The 20,132-nt window shown below is 41.7% G+C and overlaps 1 protein-coding gene across 3 annotated transcripts in view; it reads right to left on the bottom strand.

The window, feature by feature from the left end:
• adgrl2a (adhesion G protein-coupled receptor L2a) overlaps positions 1 to 20,132 on the bottom strand; it is a 190,274-nt gene that overhangs the window by 146,149 nt on the left and 23,993 nt on the right. For all 3 annotated transcript variants that reach the window (XM_084164210.1, XM_084164208.1, XM_084164209.1), the window contains exon 2: positions 10,386 to 10,562. In XM_084164210.1, coding sequence (XP_084020336.1) covers positions 10,386 to 10,488 — 103 coding nt within the window. In that variant the 5' untranslated portion in view covers positions 10,489 to 10,562. The remainder of the gene's footprint in view (positions 1 to 10,385; positions 10,563 to 20,132) is intronic.

The following is a 20,132-nucleotide window of genomic DNA, read 5'->3' as shown; positions in this document are numbered from 1 at the left end:
CCCCGGCTACAATAAATGCAGCCTCAGGATATGTGGTTTCCAGTTTGCATAGTCCAGTGAAGTTCTTTGAGGGCCGTTGTGGTATCGGCTTGAGGGGGGATATACACGGTTATGACTATAACCAAAGAAAATTATCTTGGGAGATAATACGGTCGGCATTTGATTGTGAGGTATTCTAGGTCGGGTGAACAAAAGTACTTGAGTTCCTGTATGTTACTACAATTACACCATGAGTCGTTAATCATGAACCACACAACTCCGCCCTTCTGCTTCCCGGAGAGATATTTATTCCTGTCTGCACGATGAACTGAGAACCCCTCTGGCTGGACTGATTTTGACAGAATATCCCAAGAGAGCCATGTTTCCGTGAAACAAAGTATGTTACATGCCTTGATGTCTCTCTGGAAAGAAATCCTTGCCCGGAGTTCGTCGATCTTGTTAACCAAAGACTGAACATTAGCGAGAAGTATACTTGGAAGCGGTGGGTGGTGTGCGCACCTCCTATGTCGAACCAGCAGGCCGCTCCGAGTGCCTCTCCTCCGCCGGCGATGTTTTGGGTGTCACGGTTTCGGCCGAGGCTGCTTCTCCTCCTTGTTCGGGCAGGCTTCGGCGGTCGTCGTCTCCGGAGTACTAGCTGCCACCGTTCTATGTTTCGATGTTCGTTTGGTTTGGTCTGTTTGTACACCTGTTCTTTGTTAGTGTTGATTATGTGCCCTATAAGTTCTCTTAGGTTTTGTCATGTGTTGTGTGTAATTGTTTCGTGTCAGCTAGGCGTCAGTTTGTTCTCTCTCGTTCTGTTTTGTTTTGAGAGAGTGTCCACACTGTGTGCGCAGTTTGGGTTACGCACTGTTTTCTGTGTGCGTAATTCTTCGCTTGCCCTCCGGCTGGGATTTTGCCGTGAGTCTGTTGTATTGTTTGATCCTCACTAAAGACTGTTGAAGAGCCTCTGTTGTCCTGCGCTTGATTTCTGCACCACATCTACGCTCAGCCCTTGACATTGGGTCAGACAAGGTGCTTTGTGGGCCTATTTCACTCAATTTACCTTACAGTAGCCTGCACATAAAAAGTTTATATTTATTTTACAAACACAAAGGGGTATGTTTGAGGAGCCCTTGTGTGTCGCCCTTGAGAAATCTAAAGTACTTCAAACATTGCAGGCTTTGAGAAGGAACAATACACTGGGTTCAGGGTATGTGGAGGGGAGGAAACAGGATTTCTTCATGCCAGACATGTCTACATAAGTTCTGCCATTGAAAGAGTTGGAAATTGCTTTCATATCACAGCCTGATCTTTGTTTAACCTCAACTTACATTTACATTTACATCATTTAGCAGACGCTCTTATCCAGAGCGACTTACAGTTAGTGAGTGCATACATTTTCATAACTTAACAAAGATAACCGATACACGCTCCTCAACTACGGAACTTATGTCTTCCAATGCCTTTATACAAAAAAACAAAACACAAACAAACCAATGTTCCCTGTTTTGAGAGGGAACATTTTCTAGTAGTACACCTGTTGCAATCCATGGGAGCTATTAGGCTAAGGCGTCAGTAGAAATTGCACTCAGGCACTCAATATTGCACTTTCATAACATGTTTTCCTGGCACTTTGGGTGACACATAGCAAACTTTGCCAATCCTATCTCTGACATGGGTCTTATACACTTTTTACATAGGGTGTACGGTATGTTGCCAGTAAAATAAATGGGGCAATGTTTACAAGACTCCCTTCCAAACAAGCCCATTTTTACCACAATCTTGCTGGCATAAGCCTTTTATACCTCCTGTGTGCATGCCGGCACCAGTGACGAGTAGGAGTAGGGGTGGGCCGATGTGGGTGGCCGTCTATTTGAATAAATCCATTGAATATACACCATCACAAATAAAATCCAATATTAATTTGTTTAGGCAGGTCCTAAGAAAAAATATAAGACTCATAAAATCTATTTTCAAAAGAATAGAATAGCATATATATTGAGTTGAATTATGTTACTGGTCTGTGCAGCCTATACTTTGTTATTTTGTTCATTAAAACCGACAAAACACACTTACATTCCCCTGCCCTGATCAGAGTCAACACATATATTTTATAGTAGGAATATAATGGATTTAAACAGAATAAAATATAAATAATATTTTCCCACACAACTTGAGTGTCACTGGAAAGTGTGGAACCGCTGTCATATAACAAAAAAGGGTAACACTTCACATTAAGTTGCCCCTATTAATAATTAACTAACACAGTAATAACTGTGTTAACAACTTAGTAGTTACATAGGTTTAACTATGTAATTACAGTGCATTCGGAAAGTATTCAGACCCCTTCCCTTTTTCCACATTTTGTTACATTACAGCCTTATTCTAAAATGGATTAAATAAATGTTTCCCTCATCAATCTACACACAAAACCAATAATAACAAATTGTAAACAAGTTTTTAGAAATGTGTGCAAATCTATTAAAAATAAACTTAAGTATTCAGCCCCTTTGCTATGAGAAAAAAATACATTCACTCACTAACTATAAAGTCGCTCTGGATAAGAGCGTCTGCTAAATGACTAAAATGTAAATGTAAAAATGTAGCTCAGATGCATCCTGTTTCCATTGATCATCCTTGAGATGTTTCTACAACTTGATTAGAGTCCACCTATGGTAAATTCAATTGATTGGACATGATTTGGAAAGGCACACACCTGTCTATATAAGATCCCACAATTGATAGTGCATCTCAGAGCAAAAACCAAGCCATGAGATCGAAGGAATTGTCCGTAGAGCTCTGAGACAGGACTGTGTCAAGGCACAGATCTGGGGAAGGGTACCAAAACATTTCTGCAGCATTGTACAATTGGGGGAGAAGGGCATTGGTCAGGGAAGTGACCAAGAACCCGATGTTACATGTAACTACTAGGTGCCACTACCATTGAATCCACATGTAATACCAGGGTTGATAAATATGCTAGGACCTGGTAACAACAATTGTAACAAGGCACACCCTGTCATTAACTACCAGTCATTTTTAATTAGACAGGAGAAAATTAGGTATAACCCTTTTAGTTAAATTGTACTTACAATGTAACAATCTGTACAATGTTCTCCTGTCTAATAATTTATCCTGTGTAGCCTATTGTCTGCAAAGGTTGTTATATTGTAACTACATAGTAATTATTAATGTTATACCCTACTGGGTTTCAATTTAAATAAAGTTGCTTGCTCCTGGGTAGATAAATTATAATTACAAGTATATCCTATGTAACTGCATTGTTCTTACATTACACTTGATTTGGTATAATCTTTGAGCCAGGTCATAACATATAATTAAACTATTTGAAAATGGTATATTTAATGACAGGGTGTGCCTTGTTACAATTGTTGTTACCAGGTCCAAGCGTATTTATCAACACTGGTATTACATGTGAATTCAATGTTAGTGGCATCTTGTCGTTACATGTAACAAGGTCAACACCCGCGCCAATATATCCTCCAAACACCGGCTTCTCGGGCATTATCGCTTAAGCAAGTGAATGTGTAATTACACATTCCTTGTTCCAATTGTGTAATAACTGATTCTGCAACAACTATTACCATGTAATTGCATAGTAAAACCTATGTAACTACTATGTTGTTAACAGTTATTACTGTGTTAGTTGCATAGTACTAGGGGCAACTTCATGCAAAGTGCTACCCAAAAAAGTGATATTTGGAAGCAGAGCCCAAGCCCATGCCCTCTCCTTTTAGAGAGTTTGCTTGTATGTTGCCCCTATTTAAGTTGCGCCTACTACTATGATTCCCAACCAAATTTACTAAGCTAAAGCAATTTTGACAAAAACAATTGATATATGTTGACCTAAGAGTTGTGCAGAGTTCGTAGAATCTTATTCAACATTATTTACAGCTGTAATTTCTGCCAAACGTACTTCCACAAAGTATACGGCCTAACTGGGGTGTGAACATACACAATCAAGACATCTTCCGTTTTTATTCATTTTTAATTTTGAAAATGTTCTATACTTTTTCTTTCACTTTGAAAATGTGGAGCAGGTTGTGTAGATCTGTAGGAAAACAACTCTAATTTAATCCCTTTTTAGATTGAATTTTAAGGCAGCAAAATGTGACAACTGTGCAAGGGGTGTGTAGACTTTCACTAGGCATGTATTTCCTATGGGGAGGACATCAAGTCTCACGGGATATGTATGTGGCGGATTCCACATGGTTGGTTGATAGGCTGCAGGCTAAAGAATGCTTGGATCGGTACAGTATTTCGCATTTAGCTTCATTAAAGTAATAATGATTACCAAGTACATGAAGTATAGTCACTGACATGGTCAGTAGAAATAACAGCAATATACTGTACATCTCAGAGTGGCCTGGAAGAAGATAACGAAGAGTAGTGAAGAGAAGTAAAGGTCTTGTAGGGAGAGAAGAGCTCTGTGAAGGAAGTGAACACTTGGTGAAAGATCCACTTGCGGCCAAGTTTCAGCCTCCTGGCAGAGGTTTTTGGCTAAAATGTCCTGGTACTGGGTAAAGTTCATAATTTGTATTTGTATTTATTATGGTGCCCCATTAACTGCTGCCAAGGCAGCAGCTACTCTTTCTGGGGTCCCGTTATAATGATGCCATTGACCTTAACAAGGGCCCCAGGCCCAGTGGAAGCAAAATAGCCCCATAACATCAAAGATCCACCACCATATTTTATGCTTATGCATTCTCAATTCGACGCCAAACCCACCACTGTTGTGAGCTCTATTTTCATGTCATCTGACCAAAGCACTGGTTCCAATCCAAGTGCCAATGTCGTTTAGCAAATTCCAGGCATTTACATTTGTTGGATGACATGAAAATATAACTCTACCAGTGGTAGGTTTGGCATCGAAATGAGAATGCATGAGCAGAAAAGAACCCCCATACCTACTGTAAAATATTAGCCAAAAACCTGGTTGCCTCTACCAGAAGGCTGAAACTTGGCCGCAAGTGGATCTTCCAGCAAGACACACATCAAAATCCACAAAGAAATCAAATGAAATTGTATTGTATTTGTCACATGCTTCGTAAACAACAGGAGTGGGCTAGCAGTGAAAACTTACTTACGGGCCCTTCCCAACAATGCAGACAAAGAAAATAGAGAAATAATAGCAAAGTAAAACACGTAATAATAAAAGTAATAATAGATACACAATGAGTAGCGACAACTTGGCTATATACAAGGGGTACCAGTACCAGTCGATGTGCAGGGGTAAGAGGTAATTGAGGTAGATATGTACATATAACTAGGAATAAAGTGACAGATAGTAAACAATAACAGCAGCGTATGTGATGAGTCAAAAAAGTTAGTGCAGAAAGGGTCAATGCAGATAGTCTGGGTAGCTATTTGGTTAACTATTTAGCAGTCTTATGGCTTGGGGGTAGAAGCTGTTCAGGGTCTTGTTGGTTCCAGACTTGGTGCATCGGTACCGATTGCCGTGCGCCTTCCTCTGACACCGCCTGGTATAGAGGTCCTGGATGGCAGGGAGCTCGGCCCCATGTACTGGGCCGTCCGCACTACCCTCTATAGACGCCTTGCGGTCGGATGCCAAGCAGTTGCCATACCAAGCGGTGATGCAGCCAGTAAAGAGGCTCTAAATGGTGCAACTGTAGAACATTATGAGGATCTGAGGGCCCATGCCAAATCTTTTCAGCCTCCTGAGGGGGAAGAGGCATTGTCGTGCCCTCTTCACGACTGTGTTAGTGTATTTGAACCATGATAGATCCTTAGTGATGTGGACAACGAGGAACTTGAAGCTCTAGACCCGCTTTACTACAGCACCGTTGATGTGAATGGGAGCGTGCTCGGCCCTCCATTTCCTGTAGTCCACAATCAGCTACTTTGTCATGCTGACGTTGAGGGAGAGGTTGTTGTCCTGTCATCACACTGCCAGGTCTCTGACCTCCTCCCTGTAGGCTGTCTCATCGTCGTCGATGATCAAGCCTACCACTGCCTTGTCGTCGGCAAACTTAATGATGGTGTTAGAGTCATGCGCGGCCACGCAGTCATGGGTGAACAGGGGGTACAGGATGGGACTAAGCACGCACCCCTGAGGGGCCCCCGTGTTGAGGGTCAGCATGGCAGATGTGTTGTTGCCTACCCTTACCACCTGGGGGCGTCCTGTCAGGAAATCCAGGATCCAGTTGCAGAGGGAGGTGTTCAGTCCCAGGGTCCTTAGCTTAGTGATGAGCTTGGAGGGCACTATGGTGTTGAACGTCAATGAACAGCATTCTCACATAGGTGTTCCTTTTGTCCAAGTTGGAAAGGGCAGCGTGGAGTGCAATAGAGATTGCGTCATCTGTGGATATGTTGGGGCGTAATGTAAATTGATGTGAGCTATGACCAGCCTTTCAAAGCATTTCATGGCTGCAGATGTGAGTGCTACGGGGTGATAGTCATTTGGACAGGTTACCTTGGGCACAGGGACTATGGAGGTCTGCTTGAAACATGTAGGTATTACAGACTGGATATGGGAGAGGTTCAAAATGCCAGTGAAGACACTTGCCAGCTGCTCTGAGTACGTGTCCTGGTAATCCATCTGGCCCCGCGACCTTGTGAATGTTAACCTGTTTAAAGGTCTTACTCACATCGGCTACGGAGAGCGTGATCACACAGTCGTCCGGAACAGCTGGCGCTCTCACACATGGTTCAGTGTTGCTTGCCTCGAAGCGAGCATAGAAGGCATTTAGCTTGTTGGGTAGGCTTGCGTCACTGGGCAGCTCGCGGCTGGGTTTCTCTTTGTAATCCGTGATAGTTTGCAAGCCCTGCCAAATCCGACGAGCGTCAGAGGCGGTGTAGTGGGATTCGATCTTAGTCCTGTGTTGATGCTTTGGCTCTTTGATGGTTTGTCAGAGGGTGTAGGATGATTTCTTTTTTTGTATTATTATATATATTTTTTGTGATTTTTACCCCCCTTTTCTCCCCAATTGTATGATTACGATCTTGTCTCATCACTGCAACTCCCCAACGGGCTCAGGAGAGGCGAAGGTCAAGTCATGCGTCCTCCGAAACATGACCCGCCAAACTGCGCTTCTTAACACCCGCTCGCTTAAGCCGGAAGCCAGCTGCACCAATGTGTTGGAGGAAACACCATTCAACTGACGAAGTCAGCCTGCAGGCGCCCGGCCCACCACAAGGAGTCACTAGAGCGCGATGAGCCAAGTAAAGCCCCCCCAGTCAAACCCTCCCCTAACCCTTACGACACTGGGCCAATTGTGCGACGCCCTATGGGACTCCCGGTCACGGCCGGTAATGACACACCCCAGGCTGAAGTGACGCCGCAATACTGCGATGCAGTGCCTTAGACCCGCTGCGCCACTCGGGAGGCCGGAGGATTTCTTATAAGTGTCCGGGTTAGTGTCCCGGTCCTTGAAAGAAACCGCTCTAGCCTTTAGCTCAGTGTGGATATTGCCTGTAAACCATGGCTTCTGGTTGGGACGTACGGTCACTGTGGGGACGTCGTTGATGCACAGTCCTGTAGCTTAGCATCCACTTCATCGGACCACTTCTGTATCAGACCACTGGCACTTCCTGTTTGAGTTTTTGCTTGTAAGCAGGAATCAGGAGGATAGAGTTATGGTCAGATTTGCCAAATGGAGGGCGAGGGAGAGCTAGCTCTGTGTGTGGAGTAAAGGTGAGCTATAGTTTTTTCACCTCTAGTTGCACAGTGGTTAATTGGCCACAAAATCAACATTTTGCAATGGCCATCTCAGTCTCCGGACTTGAAACCCATTGAAAACCTATGGTTTAAATTGAAGAGGGTAGTCCATAAGCGCATACGAAGGATATCAAGGATCTGTATGGAAGAATGGTCCCAAAGTCGGTCCTGCCTCCCCCCCCCAATATAGCTCAGTATCCAAATGATTTATTTTATACAGTCATTGTAGAAAAGGCTCTGTTTTTCTCACCTTTTTAGTTAACTATCCCTTTAATTGCAGGTACCTCTGAGCCATAGAGATGTATAAAGATCGCAACGTATCAGTCCTCAATGGTGCTGCCCATGTTATACAGGCTTTTGGGCACTAGAAACCTCTATACAGCTCTATACTCTGAGCACACCTGCAACCAATTTCACTTGTTAAATACCTAAGTTAATTTGTCTTTAGTTCAGTGCCAAACAATCAAGGCAGTAGTAAAAACCTTTCCAGCATTTATCCTTTTATTTCTGTTATCTATGCGTCCAATACCCAAACGTGAGTAAGCCACTATATTGTTTACATGTTCCTTTCTGTTTGATGTTTCAGTTGATGTGCATCTAAAGACGCACTGTTGAGAATAGTGGTAGAACATTTGTATGGATAGTAATGTTGGATATGCCTTGAAATTAATCTATTTGTAAATGCTTTGGAGAGAATCATGATTTGATTACCGGCTCTGAGATTGTGTTGAAATGCTGATGACAGAGAATATTATTATTATTATTATTATTATTATTATTATTATTATTATTATTATTATTATTATTATTATTATTATTATTATTATTGTGGTATATATATATGATAATGTGGATTCTTCATATGAAATATCCTAATGTAAATATGTTTTGTTTTCTGTTGATTTCTTAGCACACATACAAATCAATGATTGAAATGAAAGGGATGAGAATAAATGGGAGCTCAAACTCTCTAAATGTAACCTCAAGTCTCTCTCCCCGTCTTTGTCCTGTAACCGGGACACCTGCACCCTGTATCAACTCCTACCTCACCCAGTGCAATACTTAAATAGGCAATCTGCCTTAACAGTAATGTTTGCTCATCTTTATCAACGGTGTCAATAATTCCGGGCCCCACTGTACATCTGCCCACGGAGTCAAATGGGGGCGATGAGATGTGAATTCTCGAGGGATGTAAAGGAAAGAAGAGCGGGAGAACCCTCTTAAATCAAAACTTCTAGCCATTTATAGCACGGCAGTAACCCATTTAAATTCTATTATAGAAATGCATTAAAAATATATTACAGGCAGGATGCAATTTCATGAACCATGTTTACTTTGGAATATTGTTTAATGAAACTCTTGCCAGGCTGAGCCCCGTTGTTAGAACGGAACCGCGAGGAGAAGAGGGGCTCACGAGAAACCAAATGAAAAGGTGAATATGAACTCTAAGGATTACTGAATAGGTGCATCTATAAACACAGGCTGAAAATGGTGACCACCCTCTTTGGCTCGTTTCCAGTATGATATCTTTCAGTTCAGGCAAAAGATTACTTTCAGCGTTCTTCAAACTTCACATTTCTCTAGTATAGGCTACTTATCGTGATGAACGATATCAGCAAAGTGTCCACGATAAGTGCTCGGTTTGGTCGGTGTTAATTTTTTGTTTATTGTTCCAGCTCTAGTCAGCATTCACCTTGGTCCTCTACTACGTAAATCAATTCCAGCCAACAGGCTACACTACACCAGACAAGCATCAACAGACCTTGTAGCAAAGACTGTGGCTGTTTTCCAAGTGGCACCCTATTCCCTACATAGTGCATTACTTTTTAGGCCAATAGGGCTCTGGTCAAAAGTAGTGCACTATGTAGGGAATAGGGTGCCATTTGGGACAAAATCTGTGAGTCTGCCTCAGTGTTAGAGGGGATCATGATATGCACAGGATTGGGCATTGTCTTTCATGAGCAAATCATGACAATGTGCATAATTATTTTGTTTGATTCGCCCATATAGGATAACCGTTCCTTGTCAATCCAACCACTAGAAGAAAAATCAGTGAACAGTTGGCACAAATAAACCCCCAAAACAGTGCCTTTACTGATTCCTTGCATTGTAAAGATGCTACATTTGGCATAAAGCCTAAATTTGAAATATTCGAAGATCCTAATAAATATGTGGATGTACTATTTTGTCATTATGCATATTATGTTGGCCATGATTCTGATCTATTTTAGTCTATTAATCAAAGCAAAAAATTTGCTGTGATTTAAAAAAGTTCATGGTTTAGATTTCTAGGGTAAGATGTACAGTATTTGCAAGGGAATCTCAGGGCAAAATTAAACATGTATCCAGTAGAAGCTTTGATTGCACCAGGGACAACTGATTCTTTGAAGCAGAAAATCTCAAACAATCACTATTTACCAACTAATGAAACCACTCAAGATTATCCCTCATCCTCTGAGGCCACTGTATTCCCATAACTACTGCATGCAGTCAGAGGAGCTACTCTGGCAAAAGCGACCATTTCATTTCAGAGCCTAAATGCTAAACTTGAGGACGACAACAAACATTTCATTGATTGAATGATAACAGGTTCTTGACACATTCCCTGTCTAATTGTTACAAAAAAACATTCATAATAATATATAATTTTCTAATTTCAAAGGATTTCAATATTAGGTTATCGCACATAACAGGAGTGTGTACTTACCCTCTGAAGACTGTATTAGGGCCATTGCAATGATAAGCCAGCAGAAGGTTGGTAGAATCCACAGAGAGCATGCCATAGTGCCTTGTGTGGATGGTCTCTGCATGATTTGGTAGCGATGAATGGGGGTTAAAGTCCAGGCAAACAGCTCTCAAAGATGTTCATCCTTGATCCTCTCACCTGCAAGGCAAAGGAAGGGAGACATTCATCTCATGTTCAAAAGTCCAGTGGTGTCAGTCAGTCTTGAATTTCACACAATATGTACCATCCTCATGTAACATCCTCCTCAACACCTCTGCTCTGTGTGCTTTAGTAATTTTCTTTTAAACACAAACTGTAAAACGCTACAAATCCACACAAGCCAGTAAAAAAGCCATAAAGTCAATAATCCGGAGGAGGGAAATCCCTTAATGGAAGCTAAGTGCTGAGTGACCATTCAATAGGGGTGGGCCTAGTGGCTGCCACTACTCAGAGGTCCCGCTTTCACCTCCACTTGACCAAGAGCCAACAGTGCTCACAGAGTTATCTGCTGCCCCAAACAAACAAGCTAGCCAAATGGTGTCTCTCCACACAGTTGTTCTGAGTGAATACAACCAAGTTATCTTGAGTAGCTCCTCCCACCCCAAAATCTCTCACTCGATCCGTACCTGTCATTCACATAGGCTGAATTTGTTGGCTTGTTTTCTTGCTACTACAAAGGAAAATAGCTAGCTGTCGCGGATACAGCGCACAACCGACTGGCGGGCTGCTGGGTGAAACCAAAATGCCTTACCTGGTAGCTCATGCATGGTGTGTGCACTCCTAACAGATCCCCTTTGTCTGCATGTTTACAATCACTAGCTGCACCCGTCCTCTTCTCCCATCAACCATTATCACATCCACCCAGGGACCCACCATCACTCTGGTAACAAGGCACACAGGACCCCATTAGAAGCTTTTATTTTATTTTTGCCTTTTAAGAAGTCAAAAACATCTCCACTCTTATTTTTCTGCTTGCTACACTGCCCCCAAGGCCAGAATCACAACTTTCTTCTAGATGCTGTATGTACTTGTTGTTGCATTCTTGTCAGCCAGTCACAATAACACTACTGAAACATTTATGGTGATGAAGTCTATTTGTAATATATTGCTCAAATCCGATCCTAACTAAATCTATCCGTGGATATTCGCTTGCATTAAGTTACTGGTCATTGCATGTGGCATCGAAACAGATTTATCAAGGAATGTGATTATAATTAGTAAATTCTTAAGACGACTGTAAGCCAGATATGAGTCTGAACAATGTCCATGTTACAGTACATTGTGTGTGTAACTAGGGTGAAATGGCTAGTTAGTTAGCGGTGCGTGCTAGTAGTGTTTCAATCGTGACCTTGAAGTAGTTGTGGCTTTTGTGGTGCAATAGTGTTTTTTTTTTTACCAGGTAAGTTGACTGAGAACACATTGTCATTTAAAACAATGCCTTGGGGAATAGTTACAGGGGATAGGAGGGGGATGAATGAGCCAGTTGGGGATGATTAGGTAGCCATGATTGTATAAGGGCCAGATTGGGAATTTAGCCAAGACAACAGGGTTAACAACCCTACGATAAGTGCCATGGGATCTTTAGTGACCACAGAGAGTCAGGACACCTGTTTACCGTCCCATCCGAAAGACGGTACCCTAGACAGGGCTAAGTCCACTATAACTGCCCTGGGGCATTGGGATATTTTTTTATAAAAGAAAGAGTGCCTCCTACTGGCCATCCAACACCACTTCCAGCAGAATCTGGTCTCCCGTCCTGGGACCAACCAGGACTAACCCTGCTTAGCTTCAGAGGCAAGCCAGCAGTGGGAATGATGCTTCATGGGAGGCAGTGGCAGATGTTTGTGTTCAGAGGGTCCCTGGTTTCGAGCCCAGGTTGCGGCAAGGAAAGGGACTGAAGCAAGCCAGTTACATTGATTCTGTTGACCCGGATCACACTGCTGGGGTTGCTGCAGAGAAGGAGGTCAAAGGGGGATGAGTGTAACTGGTGTGAAATGGCTAGCTAGTGGTGCGAGCTAGTAGCGTTTCAATTGGTGACGTCAGTCGCTCTGAGACCTTCAAGTAGTTATTTCCCTTGCTCTTGGTATCCAAGTGCCATCAGCCAGGACTATACATTAGGCAATCAGAATCCACCCATCCCTGGGGCCTCATTTCTAAACGTTGCGTACTCAATATGCCCCGAAACATGCGTGCGCCAGTTTTCACGCAAAAGTTGCCATTTGTGACTAGTTTCAGGAAACTAGGTGTATGTAGCACGTGACTACTTCACAGGAGAGGCATTTGAACTTAAACATGCATTTTGATTTTAAAAATGTATTTTGGGGGAAGAAATGCCTTCTGGAACATGTGAACTTTCATGTGCCTTAAATAACAAACTTGTATTACATCCGTAAATACAAATAAAATTGTTATAATACGAGCCTAGTTGGTTTAGCCATGGAAAAAGACAGGAACCTTCCCGCTAGCCATGATTGGCTGAGATAATGGAGGGGCTGGACATGCCGGGAGATGAGTTTGGATTGGTCTGCCATGTTGCATGCTTCTGTTTATAACGTGAGCTGCTCAGTATGTGTTGATAGTCCTTTCTACCGTGCCGTTTTTGAAATATATAACATTAGCCATCAAGAACTACAAAAGTTTTGCTACTTTTCTCAACAACATTGATGCCCTGAATTTAGCAGCCGCTATCGACGGATCAGTTAGAAAAAGTGATTTGCTACTTTCTGCAAACGCCATGGTCAGTGTGAACCAGAGTGACTTGACACAATGCTGGCCAAACAAGACATGCATGGTGTGTGCACTCCTAACAGATCCCCTTTGTCTGCATGTTTACAATCACTAGCTGCAAACAAAACTGAGTCAAATGGTTCCAGTCTGCTGTGAAGCGTTCATCCATGTATACGGGTAAGAGTCTAGCTACACTTTCAGATATTATGCGTTTCTAATTTTGTCAAAGTTGTTTTCATTGCAAGTTAAAGCGTACTGTTAGCTAACTAGCGAACGTTAGCTTGCTGGCTGGCTCGCTAGCTAATGTTACGTATGTGATATGTGTAGTAACATTATTCGAATCAGAAATACATTTGAATTCTTAGTTATAGCCTAATGTTAGCTAGCTAACATTGAACCTGGTCGGTTAGCTTTAGCTACCTGGAGATTCATACTACAGCTATGACAATGTTTGTATTGGTTGGTAATAGTATGAGTCGGGATTATGCCGGTTCATTGTTTAGCTAGTTAGCTAGCTACAGAAGGGAGAACAAGTATTTGATACACTGCCGATTTTGCAGGTTATCCTACTTACAAAGCATGTAGGGGTCTGTAATTTTTTATCATAGGTACACTTCAACTGTGAGAGACGGAATCTAAAACAAAAATCCAGAAAATCACATTGTATGATTTTTAAGCAATTAATTTGCATTTTATTGCATGACATAAGTATTTGATCACCTACCAACCAGTAAGAATTCCGGCTCTCACAGACCTGTTAGTTTTTCTTTAAGAAGCCCTCCTGTTCTCCACTTATTACCTGTATTAACTGCACCTGTTTGAACTCGTTACCTGTATAAAAGACACCTGTCCACACACTCAATCAAACAGACTCCAACCTCTCCACAATGGCAAAGACCAGAGAGCTGTGTAAGGACATTAGGGATAAAATTGTAGACCTGCACAAGGCTGGGATGGGCTACAGGAAAATAGGCAAGCAGCTTGGTGAGAAGGCAACAACTGTTGGCGCAATTATTAGAAAATGGTAGAAGTTCAAGATGACGGTCAATCACCCTCGGTCTGGGGCTCCATGCAAGATCTCACCTCGTGGGGCATCAATGACCATGAGGAAGGTAAGGGATCAGCCCAGAACTACATGGCAGGACCTGGTCAATGAGCTGAAGAGAGCTGGGACCACAGTCTCAAAGAAAACCATTAGTAACACATTACGCCGTCATGGATTAAAATCCTGCAGCGCACGCAAGGTCCCCCTGCTCAAGCCAGTGCATGTGCAGGCCCGTCTGAAGTTTGCCAATGACCATCTGGATGATCCAGAGGAGAAATGGGAGAAGGTCATGTGGTCTGATGAGACAAAAATAGAGCTTTTTGGTGTAAACTCCACTCGCCGTGTTTGGAGGAAGAAGAAGGATGAGTACAACCCCAAGAACACCATCCCAACCGTGAAGCATGGAGGTGGAAACATCATTCTTTGGTGATGCTTTTCTGCAAAGGGGACAGGACGACTGCACCGTATTGAGGGGAGAATGGATGGGGCCATGTATCGCGAGATCTTGGCCAACAACCTTCCCTCAGTAAGAGCATTGAAGATGGGTCGTGGCTGGGTCTTCCAGCATGACAATGACCCGAAACACACAGCCAGGGCAACTAAGGAGTGGCTCCGTAAGAAGCATCTCAAGGTCCTGGAGTGGCCTAGCCAGTCTCCAGACCTGAACCCAATAGAAAATCTTTGGAGGGAGCTGAAAGTCCGTATTGCCCAGCGACAGCCCCGAAACCTGAAGGATCTGGAGAAGGTCTGTATGGAGGAGTGGGCCAAAATCCCTGCTGCAGTGTGTGCAAACCTGGTCAAGACCTACAGGAAACGTATGATCTCTGTAATTGCAAACAAAGGTTTCTGTACCAAATATTAAGTTCTGCTTTTCTGATGTATCAAATACTTATGTCATGCAATAAAATGCAAATTAATTACTTAAAAATCATACAATGTGATTTTCTGGATTTTTGTTTTAGATTCCGTCTCTCACAGTTGAAGTGTACCTATGATAAAAATTACAGACCTCTACATGCTTTGTAAGTAGGAAAACCTGCAAAATCGGCAGTGTATCAAATACTTGTTCTCCCCATGTCTAAACAAAACACTTCGCCCGAGATGATTAGCCAGGTGTGTCTGGGGGTGACTACGGCCATCTATTGTATTTCATGAACATTTGTACATGTCTAGACAATAGTGACCCATCCACTTAGCTAGATGTAGCTGGGGGTTACTTATAGCATTTTCTTCACATGACCCGTCAATTTAGACAAGTGTGTCAGGTAAGCGTCATCTAATAATTATAAAATATTCATAAAATATTTTTATCTGGACACTCTGTTTTTGATATTGTTACAATGCAAGTAACCATTTCACTGTACTATTTACACCTTCTGTATCCTGTACATGTGACAAATCAACTTTTTATTTTACTTGATATAGTGTGTGTTTACCAGAAATGGTAATGTGAAGAACAACATGATCTGCAAAAAATCAGATTAGGATATAGGCTAAGGACTAGATAAGGTGTATTTTTACCTGGAGTTTTTCCTTATTGTAGACTACTACTTTCACCACTTTTAGTCTTGAAATCTTTGGTTGTTTACTAAACTTTTCACTCTGTTTAGCTAATGGCCTCACGTGAATCTTTAAGGATTTAAGAGGGTGTGAACGATGCTGAATGGGTGTAGACAAAGAATAGCTCTACAGTAGGTGTACCAAAACATTCAAGGGCCATTTTCTCAAAAGTGGGGTTACAAGTTTATTTACATTTACATTTTAGTCATTTAGCAGACGCTCTTATCCAGAGCGACTTACAGTTAGTTTATCAACGTTCAAAGCAGAATTACCTTCCCAATATTCTTCACCTGCAGTGTATGAAATACTATTTTCTAGCTCTGAGTCTCTACTTTTATCCAATGTAAAAAACACAATTTCAAATGTTGCTACATAAGAACGAATCGAGGCGGTCGGTCACATTTTATAAAAACTGAACTTGACATGAGAATGTGCTTATCCTCCCGCAAACTTTAGACTTAGACCATTGTATGCACAGTTTCTAGTGGCTGCAAAAGTAGCCTTGTACAAATGGGGAATATATGATGACACTTATTCATAACAAAAAAATGGGTAGGCCTAGTTAGAAAATCTTTGGAGGGAGTTGAAAGTCCGTGTTGCCCAGCGACAGCCCCAAAACATCACTGCTCTAGAGGAGATCTGCATGGAGGAATGGGCCAAAATACCAGCAACAGTGTGTGAAAACCTTGTGAAGACTTACAGAAAACGTTTGACCTGTGTCATTGCCAACAAAGGGTATATAACAAAGTATTGAGAAACTTTTGTTATTGACCAAATACTTATTTTCCACCATAATTTGCAAATAAATTCACTAAAAATCCTACAATGTGATTTTCTGGATTTTTTCCCCTCAATTTGTCTGTCATAGTTGACGTGTACCTATGATGAAAATTACAGGCCTCTCTCATCTTTTTAAGTGGGAGAACTTGCACAATTGGTGGCTGACTAAATACTTTTTTTCCCCACTTTATAATAACAAGATGCAATCATTTGCCATTAGTGAGAAAAGCGAAAAGCGATTTATCTTTGCATTCTACAATAATTAGAAATAGGCATATATTTCCTATTTATTTCATTTCCATGATCATTGCAGAATAAATTTCTCACCTTTTCTGACTGTGATGGTTTGATAGGCTACTCGCGAAATAGCCTATAGGCCTACAACAAGTTAGGATAGACTACAATTCACCCCATCTCTCATTTAATTGGACCCACTTCACAGTAGTAAATAGATAAGCTATTTCAAGTAGCCTACTTTGCTCTATGCAATGTAATGTAATGTAATATGCCATTTAGCAGACGCTTTTATCCAAAGCGACTTACAGTCATGCGTGCATAAATTTTTTGTGTATGGGTGGTCCCGGGGATCGAACCCACTACCTTGACGTTACAAGCGCCGTGCTCTACCAGCTGAGCTACAGAGGACCACAACTATGCGATCTGAAGCGCAGTTTAATGGTAGAACAGACGGTTCACCTTTTCCATTGAAAAATTTCTAGCATAGAAAATATTTCATTTATAAACATAATACATATCATAACCATTGCAGAATAAATTCCTCACCTTTTCTGGTCATGTTGAGTTTATATTCCCGTAGTAGCCATACACCAAATTACCATGCACACTTCTCATTTAATTGGCATAGGATATTATAATTTAAAGTTTTTGCTCTATGCATCCGACAGGGTGCGCGGTTGATAAGATACAGTAGAATTTAAAAGGTGAACAGACAGTTGATCTTTGCATTGATGTGTGTAGACTACCACTGTAAGTAGGCCTACTGTAAATGTAAAAAAAAAAATCAAAGTAGACAATGTTTCAGAATTCGCGGGCAGTGGTATATTTACGTTTGGGGAAAATGTGAATGCAAAACATTAATGCATTTAAACGATCTGTTTACAGGTCCACAACAATTTGCAATTGTTTTCGTCTTTCAGAAACGGTGAGATACCGCAAATGTTGCTGCAAAAGAAAACATTCTGCCAACTCCTCCAAAGACATTTGATCAAGTTCACCATTGCAATTCCTTTAGATACTGTCCTGGCCTAATTCCAATACTTCCAAACTATACAGCAAATAAGGGTGTTTTTGTCACTGGCTATAAGGTGAATGCACCAATTTGTAAGTCGCTCTGGATAAGAGCGTCTGCTAAATGACGTAAATGTACTCATCCACGAGTGCAGTTTTATGACATGTCTGATTTATAATGGGAAACATGGGTATGTATGGCATGTGTCAAGTTTATACATCTTTAGCAGATATTTAGTGTTACATTTACACAACAGTTATAAATGAGGCCCCTGCACAATTGGCACTCCTCATGAACGGTTACAACTGTATGCGCATTCACATAGCAATCCTACTCGTGTGTGTGTGTGTATGCATTCTGCCGTCGCTGCTATTGGGTGATGATGACAGGGACTGTTTGGAAATAGAAATAGGAATGGCAATATTTCCCTACACCAAATACTTTTAGCTATTATGAATAGTATGATAATCTGTACAACTACGGTTACAATTATTGTCACTAATATTATTATTATTATTATTTTAATGTTAATACTACAGTTGGTATTATTATTGGTATTATCATGATTGATATTATTGTTGCTATTATCATTATCATTATTTCTGTTCTTACTTATCTTTATTATTGGTATGAGTGCGTACGGCCCAGTACACCATCCAGGACCTCTATACCAGGCGGTGTCAGAGGAAGGCCCTCAAAATGGTCAAACCCTAGTCATAGACTGTTCTCTCTGCTACAGCACGGCAAGCGGTACCAGAGCACCCAGTCTAGGACTCCATAAGCCATAAGACTCCTGAAAAGCTAATCATGGCTACCTGGACAATTTGCATTGTTCCAACCCCACCCCCTCTTTTACGCTGCTGCTACTTTGTTTATTATCTATACATAGTCACTTTAACTCTACCCACATGTACATATTACCTCAATTACCTCGACTAACCAGTGCCCCCGCACATTGACTCTGTACCGGTACCCCCTGTATATAGCCTCCCTACTGTTATTCTATTTTACTGCTGCTCTTTAGTTATTTTTATTTTTATTTTTTTACTCATCTATTTTTTACTTAACACTTATTTTTTTCTTAACTGCATTGTTGGTTAAGGGCTTGTAAGTAAGCATTTCACTGTAAGGTCTACACCTGTTGTATCCAGCGCAAATGGCAAATACATTTTGATTTGATTTGATCCCATGATGTGAGAAATGTGTAGGAGGGCATAGCCAGAGGGAGTGTACAGTTGGGATAGAGAAAGCAGTGTGGGTCAACTGTCGAGGCGTCCATGCTGCTGGGGATCTGAAGTGCTCTGTGAGAAAAGACAGGTTGATTGCCAGAGTTTGAGTTGGGCAGAAGGTTTCCTATGCTGAGGCGGTGATGAGAGTGGATGACAGGTCCAGAGAGGATGAGTAAGGTTGGTGATCAACTGCACTGCGCTAAAGGAGCAGAAATCACAGAAGATGGATGTGGTAGTTGCAGAGAAATATTTTGGGGTGAGAGATTTTAGTGCAGAAGATTTACAGGATGATTTGAGAAAAGGGGTTCCATCCTTCCAGGCGGACGGCCTGGTGTAGGATCGTTTAGGGCCAAAGTCCAATCAGAGTGTGAGTTTCACTAGCTAATTTGTTTTTTGCAAGTGCGATACTGTCTCTGGCTGCGTGGAGAGTAATCCACGGAGACTCTGTGCCACAAAATGAATGACAAAACGTTACAAAACCTGACCAGATAATTTCAAGTCATTAGTCTCAAGTCAAAGCCGAATCCTGAGTCTTGAGGCTCCAAGTCTAAGTCAAGTCTCAAGTTATAAAATGTTCTATCAAGTTGAGTCTCAAGTCATGTGACGAGTCCACACCTCTGGTTTTAAGTAGTTCAGTGGACCGTAATGGAAATCAAACTACAAACTATCACCCTTATGCACTTAAGGAGATCACGACTAGCATGGACACATTAGGACTAGTGGATATATGGAGGCTTAAAAACCCTGACCTAGAGAGATATACAGTACATGGAGGAGGCTTAATCAAGCTAGTCATCTTGACTACTTTCTTGTGTCCTTTTTTCTGGCGCCTAAAGTTTCAAAAGTGTTGATAGCGGACAGAATGCGATCAAACTACCATCTATTTGGCATCCACATAACTCTTACAGAATTTCCACGTGGTCGGGGATTTTGGAAATTGAATCAAAGCCTACTGGATGATAATACACAGGAGCTGCAGATCCCCTTATTGTATGGTACACTTTCAAATGTACCTTCAAAGGCCATGCAATTCACTACTCATCTTTAAAACAAACAATTTCAGTCAAAAGAGATTAGACTAACAAAGGAAATAGAGGAACTAACATCACAGGTGGATGGCAATAAAAGCTGTACCATAG

The sequence above is a fragment of the Coregonus lavaretus genome, assembly GCF_964263955.1.
Source record: "Coregonus lavaretus genome assembly, chromosome: 6".
Classification (NCBI taxonomy): Eukaryota; Metazoa; Chordata; class Actinopteri; order Salmoniformes; family Salmonidae; genus Coregonus; species Coregonus lavaretus.
The sequence above is the reverse complement of the archived record's forward strand: the minus strand, read 5'-3'. Positions and strand labels throughout refer to the sequence as shown.